Source organism: Oryx dammah, unplaced genomic scaffold, assembly GCF_014754425.2.
Source record: "Oryx dammah isolate SB20612 unplaced genomic scaffold, SCBI_Odam_1.1 HiC_scaffold_14, whole genome shotgun sequence".
Taxonomy (NCBI): Eukaryota; Metazoa; Chordata; class Mammalia; order Artiodactyla; family Bovidae; genus Oryx; species Oryx dammah.
In genome coordinates this window covers 21477768-21496455 of record NW_024070198.1, presented here as the reverse complement: position 1 = coordinate 21496455, position 18688 = coordinate 21477768, and the positions used below count along the sequence as shown (strand labels likewise).

General features: G+C 37.6%; 1 protein-coding gene and 1 pseudogene across 4 annotated transcripts in view; both read right to left on the bottom strand.

Annotated features, from left to right (window-relative positions):
- The window catches only part of BTRC (beta-transducin repeat containing E3 ubiquitin protein ligase), a 183004-nt gene that overhangs the window by 16745 nt on the left and 147571 nt on the right, over positions 1-18688 (bottom strand). For all 4 annotated transcript variants that reach the window (XM_040254223.1, XM_040254222.1, XM_040254224.1 and 1 more), the window contains 4 exons: positions 11572-11803; positions 5612-5798; positions 1026-1122; positions 244-381 (listed from right to left, as the gene is read on the bottom strand). In XM_040254223.1, the coding sequence (XP_040110157.1) occupies positions 244-381; positions 1026-1122; positions 5612-5798; positions 11572-11803 (654 nt within the window). The remainder of the gene's footprint in view (positions 1-243; positions 382-1025; positions 1123-5611; positions 5799-11571; positions 11804-18688) is intronic.
- LOC120873543 lies at positions 16553-17253 on the bottom strand (annotated as a pseudogene).

Below are 18688 nucleotides of genomic sequence, written 5' to 3'. Positions count from 1 at the left end.
AGAGTAACAGCCCATTCAGTGCACTTCAAGGAGAGAATTTAACCCTAGCACTATCCATACGTATGAGTTTCTGGGGAGAAGCAGGCATTTTTCCCTTAAGGAAATGATTTTGGCTTTTGGACTGGAAATAATCTAAAACTTTCACTTTCTGGAAATATCATTTAGAGTTTATGCTTTGGGTTGCTTTACACTGTGGTCATCCTTACCCCTTCAGCTACCTCCCCATAACTGAAGAGACCTCACCTTGATTGTGTTGTCTCGAAGGCCGCTTACTATCTTCTGATCATCATACTGTAAACAGTAAACCCCTTTGCTTGTTTCACTTCGGCAGTGGATTCTCTGTAAGCTATGTCTTCCACATCTCCAGTTAGATTCTATTGTCTGAGAAGAAGGAACAGTAAAGAAGTAGTAATTAGGAAAGGACTAGAACTAAACTGTTTTCTGACTTTCATGGCAACCAATGACAAATGCTCAGTGTTTTACTGGATATATAGAACTTAAGGCATTTTTTAAAAAAGCTTCTATTTAATGTTGTAAAACATTTTTTCATTTGCAAAGTAATTAAAGATTTATTTCCTAGAACTCTCCTGTATATAACTCGTTCAACTAAATAATAAACCTGGAGAGAGACTGTTCGCCAACAGAGGGGAAGCTATGAACCACATGAGGTTACCTACTCAGTGCTCATCTTACATTTGAGGTGGCATTTCTACAGTGAACTTCCACAGAGACTCAATTCAGGAGATATTTGAATAATGGTTTATAAGTGCAACTTTTAAACATTTCCACTGCTGTTATCATATTCTCTCTCTTAACTATTTATCTATCAATAAACAATTTTTAAAAGCTTTAAATTTTTTGCCTGGCTATTTACTATATTTTACCTACCCTATTCACTTGTAAAGAAATTGATTTTTAACCCACATCAATAAACCCTAATGGGTTTGCTGTAACAATGCTGTTACTGAAGAATGTTGATGATTCTCTAGTATTTGGCAAATATCCAAATATACATAGATTCTTACCTCAATGTCTTGTATAATTTTAGGATAAAGTGCTCTATAAAAAGAGTTGGGAGGTGCATTTCCATCAGGAGGTTTGTTTTTGAACAAATACTGTCCCCTAAAAAACAATAAATATTTCTCAGTAAAAACCATACATTTACAAGGTACTTCCTATTTCTTCAAAGCATTTTCACAATTACCATTCCATATAATCTCCATAACTAGCCTGGAGAAGTGCGAAGTTAAACTCGATTTCAGGAGCAACTCCCTGAAAGTTGCTCCCATGTTAACGAGCAACTTTCTGGGCTAAAGGAATTCTGCCAACACTGATTTGCTTTTGGGTAAAACATGATGATTTCTAGTGTAGGACATCAGAGTGTCAGGCCTTCAGGAATATTATGTCAATAGACAAATGGAATGTTTATAGTCACAATTCATCTACTGACTATCAGACCTCTGTAGAGACAGACTTATTGGCCTTACCTTATGAAAATTTTGTTAGTGGTGATAACTACAAACTCTGAACTAGGCACATGCCCCACAGACTTCCCTTGAGTAAAGCTGTGCCAGTGTAGTGGGGCCTAGCATTGTGGGCAGGAGGAATGCCTCTGTCACAGAGTTAACTTTTACCAGTCTCCAGTTATATGCGGAAAGGTGTATTGGCGACTCAGGCACCCAGGCTGCTGGTATGCTTTAAAAGGAGCGATTTCAACAGAAAACAAAGGGATCACAGGAGTGTCCAGCAGCAAGTATGAAAGCAGGAAAAAAAAAAAAGAGAAATGCCTGAGAGCACTGTGCTGTCAAGTCTAAGGCACAAAATCGACTTTCACAGGTGTGTTCCTGGCTATGTACATACATACATGGATTTTACTGCCTTTCCTTGACTCCAGTGAGCAACATTTGTTAGCATCTCCTTCCTTATGACAGCACATCTCTGGAATACTCATATCCCAAGCTAGATCTTTGCTACAAAAAAAAAAATCAGTAAATGGCAATCACTTCCTGCTGGGCAAAAAATTTAATTCCTCATCCTGAAGTTAAGAACCCACCAAACACGGTGTGGAAGCTAGTAAACCCCACTATGGGTGTACTAACTGCTGTTCTCACTGGCACTGTGCCTTGCAAAGTGGAGACAGGCAGAAATGCCTCTGAGTGTAATCCTGGCACCAGAGAAATCATGTTTTCTCTGGGCCAGTCATCCACGCCTCCCTCTATAGCTCCATTACAATATAATTAATTGTTCAATGTCTCCAGGAGCACTTCTCCCCTGCCCTCTTCCTATTATACACCTTGAAAATTAGTTGAGAAAATTTCCTATCAGGAAGGTAGCTGGCTCTGACTTCTGTGTTGATACAGAAAGAGAAATCCACAGCAGAGAGGCTAAAATAACTGTCTTTTTAAAGGGACTATAATAGGAGCAAGAAGCATGATACACCAAAACAAAGAAAGGGACCAACAAGACACATTTGGAAATAATTCGGGCTTAAAGATACAGTTTTCTAAACAATAATTATTCTATAAATACACTGTAGGCAAACAAATTTTGAATGAAGAGGTCCTAAATCTGGTTATTAGGGAACTCCTTGGTGGTCTAGTGGTTAGGACTCAGCACTTCCACTGCCAGGGGCCCAAGTTCAATCCCTGGGCAGGGAACTAAGATCTCATAAACTGCCATAGCAAGGTCCCCCCGCACCCCCCAAAAAATCTGGTTAATAATTACAATTTAATAGTTTCAATGTCGACATTGAATGAGGTTAAGAATAACTATATTCATTTGGCAGGTGAAGAAATCAGGGAAGCTAAGCAACTTGTCCAAGGTCACACAGCTAGTGAGAAGACCTAGGATTTGAATCTAAGTCTGAGTTCAGAGGTCACACTCTTAACTACTGTATTGTCTCTCAAAGCTCACCATTCCTCATTCTTATCTTCTTTTTAACCTCTGGCAATTGCATACAGGGACCCCAGGATTTTTTTTAAAATATACAATGAAACTATCTCTACATTCTCAGGAAAGAGAAATCCTGTAAACCCCTGATCTCATTTTCTATCTCGCTGTATTTATCTTGCCATGCTAAAGTATCTGACTTTCTTCAAGTTAAAGGTGCTACAAAAAAGGATGGCTAAGTGTTGAAAACTGGTTGTTCAGTCTATATCTATTTTATAAGTCAAAACCTTTCACAATGGAAGCTCTCTGACAACAGGGACTACTTCTATGTGAAATGCCTAGTACTTTTAAGTGTGTGAGAACATGATAAATGCTAAATATTAAATTCAGAATGTTATCATAAAATGTGATCTGCTGATTAAGAAAATGGACTTATCCCAAGTGGTCTTTTATTACACTTTTAAGAGTTACCATTACTAAGCGGAGAGAGCATCTTCAGTATTATTCAAGAGAGAAAATAAGAGTTCATGTCCTAGGGGCAGGCTGTCAAATTTATCTAGATATAAAATACAACTGTAGAGTAGAAATTAAACTCAAAGCTTTTTTAGAAAACTGTATTTATTTATTTTTGGTTGAAGGAAATGGAAGAAGTTTTCAAAGACAGCATTTGGGGAGAGGCAGTATAACAAAAAGGCTTTATTGACAAAGGAGGCTTAGACAACTTGCAAGAGAAAAATGAAAAAGTGATTACAGACTATTGTTTTCCAAAGTGAGGAAGAACTACTAACACAGGAAGAAAGGCAACACGTAAACATAAGCAGCCACATACTGTCAAGGGGATAATAGAGGCAGTCTTCATGGGGTGAACAAATATTTGAAATCTCAGGGATCTATATCAAGCTAAGGTGATATATATGGCCAAAGACAAAGGAATACAGTCAGAACTCTAAAGGATACTCAAAAGAGCAGGAATGGGTTTCTGTGGTTGAAGAGATAGGAGAAAGAGTGATAATTAGTGCTGATCCTAAATTATTTCTCAGCTATACCTTCACATACCCTTTTAAAAGGCCAAGAAGCCACCTATTCAATGATCTTTTTTTTTTCTTTTGTGTAACTAATCCTCTTTAAGGGTTTAAACCCTCTTTTAGGGTTTAATTAACCCCAAGCATAATTCTGGAGCTTTTTATCTTTGGTATGTTCATATATATCTATCAAGATTTGCCCATCTACTTCTTACTCTCCCTGACTTCAAAAAGAGACTGTAAAGTCCCAACATCTGATAAAAGTTTATTGTCATTTACAGTCCAAATGGGAACAAAGTACATTTTAACAGGAACAAAACCTTTATAAGCTATGAGAATACATCTCTACAAGTGAAATTTTGGGTCAGGAGTTATTTGGAGATTTTCTTTTCTTTCCCCCACCCCCTGAAGGGTAGAAGAATATTCCTAGTTGCCCTAAAATTTTCCCAAGTAAGCAACTGGCTCCTCTATTTCTAAGGCTAGTCCTGACATGCTTAAGAAAATGATGGACTTTGAATGCCATATACCTATATAGTCTTTTACTTTATTATACAATATAATTTATTTCCAAAGTATGAAATAAGTTATCAAAGATAAGGTTTCCATTCTTCCATATAGTGAAATAAGTGAAAGTAAGGGAAACATACTTGGGAAGGAGAAATAATAATATATTTTCATTTATGCAATTTTTTATAGCCAAAAATTCCCTGGTATTTGCTTCCTAATTTAATTGAATTTGGGGGAAATTTTAAAAACCTTCTAATAGCCAGAATGACAGAAATCTCTTGAATTACTTGGTATAATATTTGGAGGTCATTATATTTATTGTACATTAATGAATTTAAAAGATGCAAAAAAAGGGAGCCAACTACACTTTTATGAAAAATTGTTAAGAAAAGCTGATCCTCCATTCTTAACTGTTCTGTATCTCTTCATGATCCAAGATAAACAACTCATGAAATTAATTGCTCAGGATATCACTGAGCATACACATGCCTGCTGGTGCATCACTATCAGCTAAAATAGTTAATATGTTACCACCTTTATTTTATTTATGAAGTATTCACACCCAACTTTTTAAAAATGACATTATAGAGAATCATCCAAGAGAAAATTATATATAGAAGACATCTTCCAGAAGTTCTAAAGAAATGGTACCATTACATTAAAAGAACAAGAACAAAACTGGTGAATTCTGTTGCTCTCAAGCTGGTAACTACATAATGTCTTACAGGATTCAGGATTAAGCAGTAAAAAATCTTGAGAAAATTTAAGAGTCTTAAAAAGAAACAATGATTTATACTAAATTCCAATATCTTCTCTTTCTGAAGGCTTGAGTTCTTATTCTAGTTGGGCATAAAAATAATTTTGATTACAAAGTTGATAGAACACCACAGGCAAAGGCTAAAGGCAAAAAAATCTGAAAAAAGAAAATAAAGAGGAGGGCTGGTAGTTTTTTTTTTTAACCGTTTTTTGCAAAGCAGCATTAACACATTATTATATCACTTATGAGTGACTGACTGGTCAAAAGAAAAACTGCCAAGTACATGAACAACTATTTAACACTTTTTGCTATAAAAGAGCAAAATCAGTGTATCAAAAGATAAGTGGTCTTGCTGGTTCCCAATAACACTGTATTCCATAGAGTGAAAGGCCAGATCCTGTAGCTCTCTAAAGAGTAAGAATGTTAAAAGGCTCACCAGCCTCTTCGTTCTGCCAGGCCTCTCCACAGAGAATCTGTCCTGACCATTCTTTCAATGAGCTTCTTCCATAACATGCCATCAGATGTCACTCGGTACCATTCTTTGCACACAAGTTCAGCAGCACATAGTGATCTGGCATCCAAGTATGACAGGATGTTCTCAGCAATGTGATCTAAACCCCGAGCTTTTGGTGGGGAGAGGAGGCAATGAAAAAAAAAAAGACATGGATGGTGGTGAATGATTTTTTTTTTTTTAAAACAGAAAGTCCTTTAAACAGGAATAGCATTTATTCCACTATGAAGGCACATCACTGTCCCTAGTGTGGTCCAGTTTCTTTTTCAAACAGACTTGGCTAAAATGAGTGTCAATAATTTTTCTATAAGGTTACAGAAATGAACAGTATTTTCCATCTTCCTTTAGATAAGGAAGTGAAAACTAACAACCAGCAAACCCCCCAAGACATTAAAAATAAAAAGGATTCCAGAAAACAATTCACATCTATCTATATGGATTTCAGCACTAGGGGATGTTCTATGGATGGCATCTCAAACTCTGTGATTCAGACCCCCCCATCTCTACCCCAATTCTTTATATTAGGTCCATTTCTCATTCTGTTTCTATTACTGCTGCAGTTCCAAAGCTGTTCAGTAAAAGAAATATCCTTTAAATGTACTGTGGGAGAGGCACTAAGTCAGAATGTTCTGGACTATAGAATTCTGGGCATGCAGAAAGGAGAGAAAAAGAAAATACAGGTTGGTATAGGAACATCCCAAGAGGAATGACTGAGAGGTATATTCAAGTTCGAGTTTAATTTTAGATGATTAAAAAGTATATTTGAGAACAGTTGCTGCTATAAAGCCTAAATGACAGTTGGCCAAAAATGAAAAAGAAAAAAAAAAAAAAAAAAAACCACCCCAGACCAATAGACAACTTAGAATTTCAGAGACAGTTTTTGTAGGATATACAGAGAAAAACAGGGGAAGCAGATCTTGGATTGTGTAAACTGGGTGGGCTTCCCAATTAAAATTGTCTATCACCCAAATCTATACCGGGGCGTCAGAGGAACAGATCCCATAAAATAGGATGTTCATATTAATAGACCTTTTGGCTGCTGTTCTAATTCACAGTGAGACAAAAAATATTCAGAGTCATTTCTCTTTAAGGTAACATATCAGAGATTTGCTAAAGACTTAAATAGTGCAGAAAGATTCCTTGATACTCTGATTACCTTAGGCACAAACTTAACAAGCAAGAGAGATAATATCACATTTCATTTTGTTTCTTTCCCCTGAATCATAGAAAGATACATTTGGACGCCATTAGCAACAATCTAAATGTGCTTAAACATTATTTTAATTATAAAAATTATATGGATGTCAGTCACATTCTTCAACAGATCTGGAAAAGAAAGCATTAAATGGATCTTGTTTGGCTGGTATCACATGCTCATATTTAAGCACAAGCAGATGGAGGCATTCATCACCTAATTCTTATTAAAGAAACATGACTATAAGCCAATTAAAGATATAAAAATTAGTTCATCATACAAAATATAGTAATGGTTCAATTTCTCCATCTTTATATTGAACTTTTCTATACTATCAGAAGTTCCCAAAATGCATTCCTGTGTTTTTAGTGGCTAGCATCAAATTGCTCCTGATCTTTCACTATGTCCCTATAATAAGTCTTTGGAAGTAATTTCACCTAACACTCCAAACAAACCCATTACATTAATGGATTATAGGCATTTTTTGAAGTAGTTTGGTTTACTAAATGTAGCCAGATGGTGTAGGTTCATAAGTTAAAGTGCCCATAAAGCATTAGACTGATGATTTAGTATCTTATAAAGTGGTCAGCAGATATACATCAGAGATCAGTATTAGGCAAAGAATACACAAGTCTAATCATCTCCTGTTCAATTCTTAGTGGTATATGCTAGAGATTGTAACATGTCTCAGTGATTGGGAAGAGCACAATAATGAGGTACACACAGATTGCACAAAGAAAACTGCTTGCCTATGGCCAAAATAAAATCCAATGAGTGAAGAATGGGCAGAAATCTATTCTATTTAACAAAAGATATAAGTACAAATTCAGCTTAAAAATGTTTATTTCAAAGATATAAATAGGCATTTCTTTTATTTTAAAGGGCAATTTAAATTCCAATTTTGGAAAAACAAATTTTTAAAAAGATGTAACTGGCAAAGATTAAACAAAGTGGGAAAATGTAGTCTGAGAGAGGGTTTAAGTTGGTATAGTTTTCTTAGAGGATAGTTTAGCACATGTATTAGAAGCCTTAAAAATGTTCATAATTCTTTAATATAGGAATCCCACTTCTGGTATTTTTTTTTCCTAGGATGCCCAAAAGATGAATAAGAATGTCCACTACTGTTGCTGTTGCTGCTAGGTCGCTTCAGTTGCGTTCGACTTTCTGTGACCCCATAGACGGCAGCCCACAGGCTTCTCTGTCCCTGGGATTCTCCAGGCAAGAATACTGGAGTGGGTTGCCATTTCCTTCTCCAATGCATGCATGCATGCTAAGTTGCTTCAGTCATGTCCAACACTGTGCGACCCCATAGACAGCAGCCCACTAGGTTCCTCTGTCCCTGGGATTCTCCAGGCAAGAATACCACCATAGCATAGTTTATAATGGAAAAAACATTTTAAGAATACCACCATAGCATAGTTTATAATGGAAAAAACATTTTAAACTACCTAAATGCTCTGAAATCAGATTGATTACATTCTTTGCAGCCAAAGATGGAGAAGCTCTATACAGTCAGCAAAAACAAGACCAGGAGCTGACTGTGGCTCAGATCATAAACTCCTTATTGCCAAATTCAGACTGAAACTGAAGAAAGTAGGGAAAACCACTAGACCATTCGGGTATGATCTAAATCAGATCCCTTATGACTATACAGTGGAAGTGAGAATAGATTTTAGGGACTAGATCTGATAGACAGAGTGCCTGATGAACTATGGACGGAGGTTCGTGACATTGTACAGAAGACAGGAATCAAGACCATTTCCAAGAAAAAGAAATGCAAAAAAGCAAAATGGCTGTCTGAGGAGACCTTACAAATAGCTGTGAAAAGAAGAGAAGCAAAAAGCAAAGGAGAAAAGGAAAGATATACCCATTTGAATGCAGAGTTGCAAAGAATAGCAAGAAGAGATAAAAAAAGCCTTCCTCAGCGATCAATGCAAAGAAACAGAGGAAAACAACAGAATGGGAAACACTAGAGATCTCTTCAAGAAAATTAGAGATACCAAGGGAACATTTCATGCAAAGATGGGCTCAATAAAGGACAGAAATGGTAGGGACCTGAAAGAAGCAGAAGATATTAAGAAAAGGCGGCAGGAATAAAAAGAAGAACTGTACAAAAAAGATCTTCACGACCCGGATAATCATGATGGTATGATCACTCACCTAGAGCCAGACATCCTGGAATGTGAAGTCAAGTAGGCATTAAAAGCATCACTACGAACAAAGCTAGTGGAGGTGATCAGTGGAGCTATTTCAAATCCTGGAAGATGATGCTGTGAAAGTGCTGCACTCAATATGCCAGCAAATTTGGAAAACTCAGCAGTGGCCACAGGATTGGAAAAGGTCAGTTTTCATTCCAATCCCAAAGAATGCTCAAACTACCGCACAATTGCACTCATCTCACATGCTAGTAAAGGAATGCTCAAAATTCTCCAAGCCAGGCTTCAGCAATACGTGAACTGTGAACTTCCAGACGTTCGAGCTGGTTTTAGAAAAGGCAGAGGAACCAGAGATCAAATTGCCAACATCCGCTGGATCATGGAAAAAGCAAGAGAGTTCCAGAAAAACATCTATGTCTGCTTTATTGACTATGCCAAAGCCTTTGACTGTGTGGATCACTATAAACTGTGGAAAATTCTGAAAGAGATGGGAATTCCAGACTATCTGACCTGCATTTTGAGAAATCTGTATGCAGGTCAGGAAGCAACAGTTAGAACTGGACATGGAACAACAGACTGGTTCCAAATTGGAAAAGGAGTACATCAAGGCTGTATATTGTCACCCTGCTTATTTAACTTATATGCAGAGTACATCATGAGAAACGCTGGGCTGGATGAAGCACAAGCTGGAATCAAGATTGCTGGGAGAAATATGCTGGGAGAAATATCAATAACCTCAGATATGCAGATGACACCACCCTTATGACAGAAAGTGAAAAGGAACTAAAAAGCCTCTTGATGAAAGTGAAAGAGGAGAGTGAAAAAGTTGGCTTAAAGCTCAACATTCAGAAAACTAAGATCAAGGCATCAGGTCCCATCACTTCATGGCAAATAGATGGGGAAACAATGGAAACAGTGGCTGACTTTATTTTTCTGGGCTCCAAGATCACTGCAGATGGTGACTGCAGCCATGAAATTAAAAGACGCTTACTCATTGGAAGGAAAGTTATGACCAACCTACACAGCATATTAAAAAGTAGAGACATTACTTTGTTAACAAAGGTCCGTCTAGTCAAGGCTATTGGTTTTTCCAGTGGTCATGTATGGATGTGAGAGTTGGACTATAAAGAAAGCTGAGTGCAGAAGAATGATGCTTTTGAACTGTGGTGTTGGAGAAGACTCTTGAGAATCTGTTGGACTGCAAGGAGATCCAACCAGTCCATCCTAAAGGAGATCAGTCTGGGTGTTCATTGGAAGGACCGATGTTGAAACTGATACTCCAATACTTTGGCCACCTGGTGCAAAGAGCTGACTCACTGGAAAAGACCCTGATGCTGGGAAGGATTGAGGGGGGAAGAAGAAGGGGATGACAGAGGATGAGATAGTTGGATGGCATCACCAACTCAACGGACATGGGTTTGGGTGGACTGCGGGAGCTGGTGATGGACAGGGAGGCCTGGCGTGCTGTGGTTCATGGGGTCGCAGAGTCAGACACGACTGAGTGACTGAACTGAACTGCTCAATAAAGGGTTTAAATGTGTTTCAACCATCATAAATAATATACATGACTATAAAAATTTGTTTTTTAAAAGAACCAACACTTAGGAAAACACATTAAGAGAATATAGTAAGAATAAAAATGTTGCAAACACTTATGAGGGAAATATATACACCTAGGAAAAATATTAAGAACACACTAGTAGTTCTCTCTGAATGGCAGGGTTCTGGAAAATGTTTTTACTTTTTAAACATTTTTGAATTTTCTAAAGTTCCAGTAAGTGCTACAATCAGGATGCAACTGAAAAAAAAAAGATAGACTATATTTTAGAAATTCACTCATTTTTGTACTACTTTAAAAAAAAAAACAGACTTTTAACATGGGTGAGAACCTTATATTTTCCTGATACATCATTTTCCCCAAATACTGATGCCTACGGAGTATCCCAGATCACCATTAAGCATGTGTGTGTGTGTGTGTGTGTGTGTGTGTATGCACAAATACATTTAAAAACACATACAATAAAAAATATGCAATAGTTTGTAACAGCTATTTAGTTACTGAGCAGTGAGATTGTAAAACCTGGAATTTACATACTTAATATCACAACAAGGCTCCTGAGATACACTTCTTTCTAAAATATTTGATAAAAAATGCTTCTTATTCACTCATACAAAGTAAATATTCTGTTGATAAATTCCCAAAGAAATTCAAATATGTTAACATACCTTAAAACTAAGACACTCTAAAAGACACATCTCAAACCAGATAATACCTCAGAAAAGATGTTATTTAAACCTACATGTGAGTAAAAATAGGGTGAATAGAGACAGGGAGAAGAGAGGGGAAAAAGGAGTCTCTTTAAAGAGTTGGATTTTTTTGTACTTATATCCCAAGAAGGTACTATTAAAATAGTTCATAAAAATCAAGCCAACAAAGATTTTTTAATGAGAAACAGAACTGAAGATTCAGTATGATTACTAGTGTAACATATCTTTCAAGCAAATTAACGCCTTACAAACACCTGTACACATACCTGGCAGAGCAGTTATGAAATCCCTCTGCAACATAGGTTTAAGATATGAGTTTATGTGCCCATGTTGGTAATGACACATTTGGGATATAAGATGTTCCACAAATTCCACTTGATCGGATTCTGACCACTGCTCAAAATATTTGACACACAGTTCCTTCTCCTTCTCATAGCTTGCTGAGAGTTTCCGCTGCTTGGGCACAATCATACTGGACGTGCCATTGGCAAGTTTTGTCTGCAGAAGAGGTGGATTGAAAGAAACATATAACAGTCAGTATTGAAATAAGGGAAATTATATGATTTTCCAGTCTGGCATGCTATGTTATGTTTGTCTGTTTGATGGAGCTCACTCTGTTATTTTATTAGTAACTGGATGTTTGCAAACAGCAATTATATGGAAAAAGCCACAGAAATAACCACAGTAAATTGGTAAATCAGGAATACTGTTGGATGACAAGGCATCCATTTCCAAAAGTTCATAGGAAAACATTTGGAGATATATAGATGAAAACCAATGAAAGCATGTTATGACTAGCAAGCAAAAAAGCTAATTGGCTTTTTCTTGTATATACTCGTTACTGTGCATTTATACAATTACTTACTCACAACTTATTTTTTAATAGTTAAGTAAGAAATCCTCCATGCAAAGAAAAGCCAATGAATAATTTGAGACCCCGGTACCTTTAGAGATAAAGCTTAAATAACATCAGTGCTCAATATACCCTTTTCTTTTCCCCACTCCTCCCAAATCCTGTTGTCATCAAAATTATATGCCATAAAGTCTTTAATATTAACTGGTTCATTCAATAAATATTAATTGAGCATCTATAATGTTCTAAACACTGTCCCAGGTGCTAGGAATACAACACTTAACAAAAATAACACAGTTTCTACCACCAGTAACTCACATTATAGTAGGGTTAGCAAACTAAAAACTAAGAAAATGGTGACCTCAATCCTGCAAAGGCAAGTAGCTGAATTTGCCGACAACGAGCTGAAATTTCTTTCCCTAAATGAGAAAGCTCAGACCAACACACTGATTTCAGCCTTGTGATACTCAGAGCAGAGAACCCAGTCTTGCTATATCAGATTTCTGACCTAGAGAACAATGAGCTAATGAACAGGTATTATTTTAAATTGTTAAGTTTGTGGTCATTTGTTATGTAGCACTTAAAAAAACCACAATGTAACGATTTGGTTACAAAGGACTCCATTCCTCCCTGAACATGAATTCTGTTTCTCCTCAGTAGTTTGTCCCAGCCTTTGAATCTGGGCTTTGACTAAAAGAATGAGGAGAAAGTAACATTCTGGGACTTCTGGGCTTAGGCAACTTCTGCTTACTCTGCCTTAGACCCTTGAGCCATTATGTAAAAAACTGCGGCTATTCTCCTGGAGAGGATGAGAAGCTATGCAGGAAGAGATCACATGGAGAAGCACCTAGAAGCCTGAGCATTATATGATCTGAAATCTTTTAAAAGGATCATTGCTATGTGGAGAACAGGCTGTAGAGGACATGAATAGAAATCAGGAGACTAATTAATTACCTGGCTACTTCACAGTAGTCCATGGAAGAGACAACAATCTTTTGGACTATGTGGTAGCTATAGATGTGGTGAGAAATAACTGGGATTCAATGTATATTTTGAAGGCAGAGTCAAGTGAATTTGCTGATCAACTGGATATATAGGGTATGAGGTTGGGGTGGGGGGAGAGACAAAGATTATATTCAAGTTTGAAGCTGGGGAACACTAGGAGAAGATTCAGAAATCAACTGAAAATTTTGCTACTCTAAAGAAAGTTGATTTTCTTTAGAGGATAACCACAAAGTGGCAGGTACAGCTAGGTACTTATACTTTTCAAACTAACTTGATGGATCTTTGGCATATTTGTCTGAAGAAGTCCCAATGAGGCAAGAAGACCTGAGTTACTATGGAGTTCTTGCCATATTGAATGTGCCATCAAACTGTACCAAATTTGGATAATCAACTTCTGCTATTAAAGGCACAGCCTTGGTTTAATTTCTACAGGTTAACTCCTACATGTAGGCCTCTTTACAAATGATTCTCAATACAGAGATGAAAGTATATTTCCTTTTTGGGGGGATCTAGATTATATTACTGATACATTTTAATAAACCACAAAGAACCACCACAGATTCTAGAAGCTGTCTGTCTGTGCTTAAATAAACATCTCCTGTAGCATCTGTTTTATTTTTAAATTTATTTATTTAAAAAACTTTTTTTTTTTAAATTGGGATGCAGCCAGTTAACAATATTGTGATAGTTCTATATTTTCAAGAATGGCATTAGCAGGATCTCCCTGGTGGTTAAGTGGTTAAGACTCCACATTCCCAATGCAAGGGGCCCAGGTTTGATCCCTGGTCAGGGAACTAGATACAACATGTTGCAACCAAGAGTTCCCATGCCACAACTAAAGATACTATACACTGCAACAAAGATTGAAGATCTTTGAGTGCCACAACGAAGGCCCAGCCCAGCCAAATAAATAGAAAAACAGTTTTTTAAAAAAGGAATGGCATGAGCCATTCTATTTATACAGAAGGAACAGACACTATGAACAGCAAGCCCTGGTGTAGACAGAGCTGGATGTTTTCTCACATAAATACCATTTTCATCTATGATATAAGACCAAAAATGATTAATAAGAACCTTGTTGGAAGCAGGCATTGGGGGACTTCTGGGCTGTTTTGTGTAGGCTATTCGTGTACATCTCAGAAAAGGAAAACTTGTGAAATATGGAGTAAGAGTTTGAAAGCTAATAAACAGGTGGGTTTGCAAGCTTGATCAAACACCACTTTTCATTCCAACAACCAAAACTTCTCATCATCTTTTATATATTTGTCTTTTAAAGGAGTTGGATGCCAGAGTACTGTATCCTGGATAAAGACCAGAAATGTCAGTCACAGAGAACAATAATCAGAAAGGTAATGAAAGTGTTCTGTTTATACTGTAAACAAATCAGATATTACTAAAATAATGGGATTCATGCTTTGATCAGTGGCTATTAGACTATTAACAGATAGAAGTGCTGAAGGATTTCACAAATTGATTATCCCACTGCAGGAGTTAAAGTTCAGTCAAGACTGTCTCATATTTTCAATGATTCAATCATAAATGGGAGTTAAAACACTATTAGAAATGAAGCATAAACTGAGAGTTCATGTATTTTCAAACTGTCCACTGGTAATATACTCTAGTCACCGCCCCTCAAAACAGAGTATTTCATTGCAGGCAGAAAGACATATACCTTAGAGCCATCATCAGTTCAAATGAGTTACCCTTTACCACTACACCATACCACATTATTTTAAGAGCACTGGCCTTAGAGTAGAAAGACCTGGCTTCAATTTAGCTCCTCAATTACCAGTTATGTGACATAGAATAAATAACTTGATTTTTCTCTGAGTCTCTGTTTCACTCATCCGTAAAATGGGGCTAATTACAGAATCTATTCCATTGGGATTTTGTGAAGATCAAAATAATCTAAGAAAAGCATGCTTAGCTCACCACATGGCACAGAGTAAAGTGCTCAGTAAGTCGACAATCTTCATGAATTTATGACACTGCTGGAGTTATGCTTTCTTTCTCTTTTTTGAAAATATATCATTCTATTTCACTGGGTAGTAGATCTTTTCTATTTTAATTTTTAATTAAGTATAATATATAATATACATAAAAGTACATAATCTTAAGTGTACAGCTTGATGAATTTCCACAAGGTGAGCATACTGTAACTAGTGCCTTAGTTACAAACTCTGCCCTGTGCTCCTTTTTTCAAGTCACTAGCCCTCTAAGGGTAGCCACTATACTAATTTCATTAAAATATATATATTTAAAAAAACTGCCTATGCAATTTACAGTAGCATCAAAAAACGTGTAATTCTCAGGAATGAATCTGACAACATACGTGTTGCTGCTGCTGTTGTTCAGTCGCTCAGTTGTGTCTAACTCTCTGCAACCCCAAGAACTGGAGCAAGCTTCCCTGTCCTTCACTGTCTCCTGGAGTTTGCTCTAACTCATGTCGCAAAGAGTCAGACACGACTGAGCGACTGAACTGAACTGAACTGAATGTCCATTGAATCAGTGATGCCATTCAACCATCTCATCCTCTGTTGTCCCCTTCTCCTCCTGCCTTCAACCTATCCCAGCATCAGGGTCTTTTCCAATGAGTCGGCTCTTTGCATCAGCTTCAGCATCGGTCCTTCCAATGAATATTCAGGGTTGATTCCTTTAGGACTGACTGGTTTGATCTCTTTGCTGTCCAAGGGACTCTCAAGAGTCTTCTCCAACACCACAGTTTAAAAGCATCAATTCTTCAGTGCTCTGCTTTCTTTATGGTCCAACTCTCACATCTGTACATGACTACTGGAAAAACCATAACTTTGACGATATGGACCTTTGTCAGCAAAGTAATGTCTCTGCTTTTTAATACACTGTCTAGGTTTCTCACAGCTTTTCTTCCAAGGAGCAAGCATCTTCTAATTTCATAGTTGCAGTCACTGTCCGCAGTGATTTTGAAGCCCAAGAAAATAAAAGTCTGTCACTATTTCCATTGTTTTCCCATCTATTTACCAGAAAGTGATGGGACTGGATGCCAGTATTCTGAATGTTGAGTTTTAAGCCTGCTTTTTCACTCTCTTTTTTCACCTTCATCAAGAGGCTCTTTAGGTCCTCTTCACTTTCTGCCATTAGGGTGGTATCATCTGCATATCTGAAGTTATTGCTATTTCTCCCGTCAGTCTTGATTCTAGCTTGAGCTTCATCTAGCCTGGCATTTCACATGATGTACTCTGCATATAAGTTAAATAAGTACGGTGACAATATACAGCTTTGATGTCCTCTTTTCCCAATTTGGAACCAGTCAGTTGTTCCACATCTGGTTCTCTTTTTTTTTTTTTTTTTCAAATCAAGAATTTTTATTGCCTCTTTAAAATATCACAACTGAGTCCACAGAACTGTCTGCCATCTTGTGGTTTCTGCAGCAGGATCACTGAGCTCTTATTCATCAGCCTGCTGAACTGTTCCTTTTTCAGAAACATAGATACCATCCAAAAATTTTCTGATATCCTTGTTTTTAACTGTGGTGGCTTGCTGAATCAAAGCAGCTGAATTTGACACAAGTTCAATGTCATTTCCTTCAAGAATCAACTCATCTTTCTGGGCTTGAGATACTGAATAGACAACCCCTGACCTCATTCAAACCCTGCGTATGTATTTTTCACCGCCCAAATTTTGGATTTCCAAAAGAGAACCATTCTCCTGAACAACAAGGTCGATGGGGAAGTGGGCATACACCGACCTCATCTTGTAACGGAAGCCCAGTGCAACACCCTTGATCATGTTCTGTACGTGACTACAGATTGTGCAAACAGTGGCCAGTTCCCTTCTGTTACCCCACCGTTTGTCAACATGGATTCTCTTCTTTTTCTTTCCAAGGAGACTGAGCTCTAAATTGATGTGATTGAAGTCCCTCTGCAGGGTGCTGCTGGGGCCCTTCACAATAACTGTCCGTCCCTTCAAGGTAATGTCAACATTTTCTGGGATGTCGACAGTCTGATTGCTGAGAATGGTCTTCATTTTCACAGTTGATGTGGCAAAGAGTGGTTCTAACTCTTGCTTCTTGACCTCCATACAAGTTTCTCAGAAGGCAGGTAAGGTGGTCTGGTATCCCTATCTCTTTAAGAATTTTCCACAGTTTGTTGTGATCCACACAGTCAAAGGCTTTAGTGTAGTAAATGAAGCAGAAGTAGATGTTTTTCTGGAATTCCCTTGCTTTTTCTATTATCCAACAAATGTTGGAAATTTGATCTCTGGTCCCTCTGCCTTTTCTAAATCCAGCTTGAATATCTGGAAGTCCTTGGTTCACATACTGTTGAAGCCTAGCTTGAAGAATTTTCAGCATGACATTGCTAGCATGTGAAATGAGAACAACTGTGTGGTAATGCCACACAATTCTCTGCCAACATTCTCTGGCAATGCCCTTCTTTGGGACTGGAATGAAAACTGACTTTTTCCAGTCCTGTGGCCACTGCTGAGTTTTCCAAAGTTGTTGACATAAAAGTACAACACTTCAACAGCATCATCTTTTAGGATCTTAAATAGCTCAGCTAGAATTCTGTCACCTCCACTAGCTTTGCTCATAGTAATGCTTCCCACAGCCCACTTGACTTCACAATCCAGGATGTCCAGTTCTAGGTAAGTGACCACACAACTGTGGTTACCTGGGCCATTAAGACATTTTTTGTATAGTTCTGTGTATTCTTACTACCTCTTCTTAATGTCTTCTGTTTCTGTTAGGTCCTTACCATTTCTATCTTTATCATGCCCATTCTTGCATGAAATGTTCCCTTGATACCTCCAGTTTTCTCAAAGAGATCTATAGTCTTTCCTATTCTACTGTTTTCCTCTATTTCTTTGCTTTATTCATTTAAGAAGTCCTTCTTATCTCTCCCTGCTACTCTCTGGAACTCCGCATTCAGTTGAGTGTATCTTTCCCTTTCTCTCTTGCCTTTTACTTCTCTACTTTCCTCAGCTATTTGTAAAGCCTCCTGAGACAACCACTTCGCTTTCTTGCACTTCTTTTTGTCTGGGATAGTTTTGGTCACTGCCTCCTGTACAATATTATGAACCTTCGTCCACAGTTCTTCAGGCACTCTGTCTACCACATCTGCTGCTAAGTCACTTCAGTTGTGTCCGACTCTGTGCGACCCCATAGACGGCAGCCCACCAGGCTCCCCCGTCCTTGGGATTCTCCAGGCAAGAACACTGGAGTGGGTTGCCATATCTAATCCCATGAATCTATTCGTCACCTCCACTGTATAATCATAAAGGATTTAATTTAGGTCATACCTGAAAGGCTTAGTGGTTTTCCCTACTTCCTTCAATTTAAGCCTGAATTCTGCAGTAAGGAGCTCATGATCTGAGTCACAGTCAGTTCCAGGTATTGTTTTTGCTGACTGAATAGAGCTTCTCCATCTTCTGCTGCAAAGAATATAATCATTCTGATTTTGGTACTAACTCTACTGACGTCCATGTGTACAGGCATTTCTTTTGTTGTTGGAAAAGGGTATTTGCTCTAACCAGTATGTTCTCTTAACAAA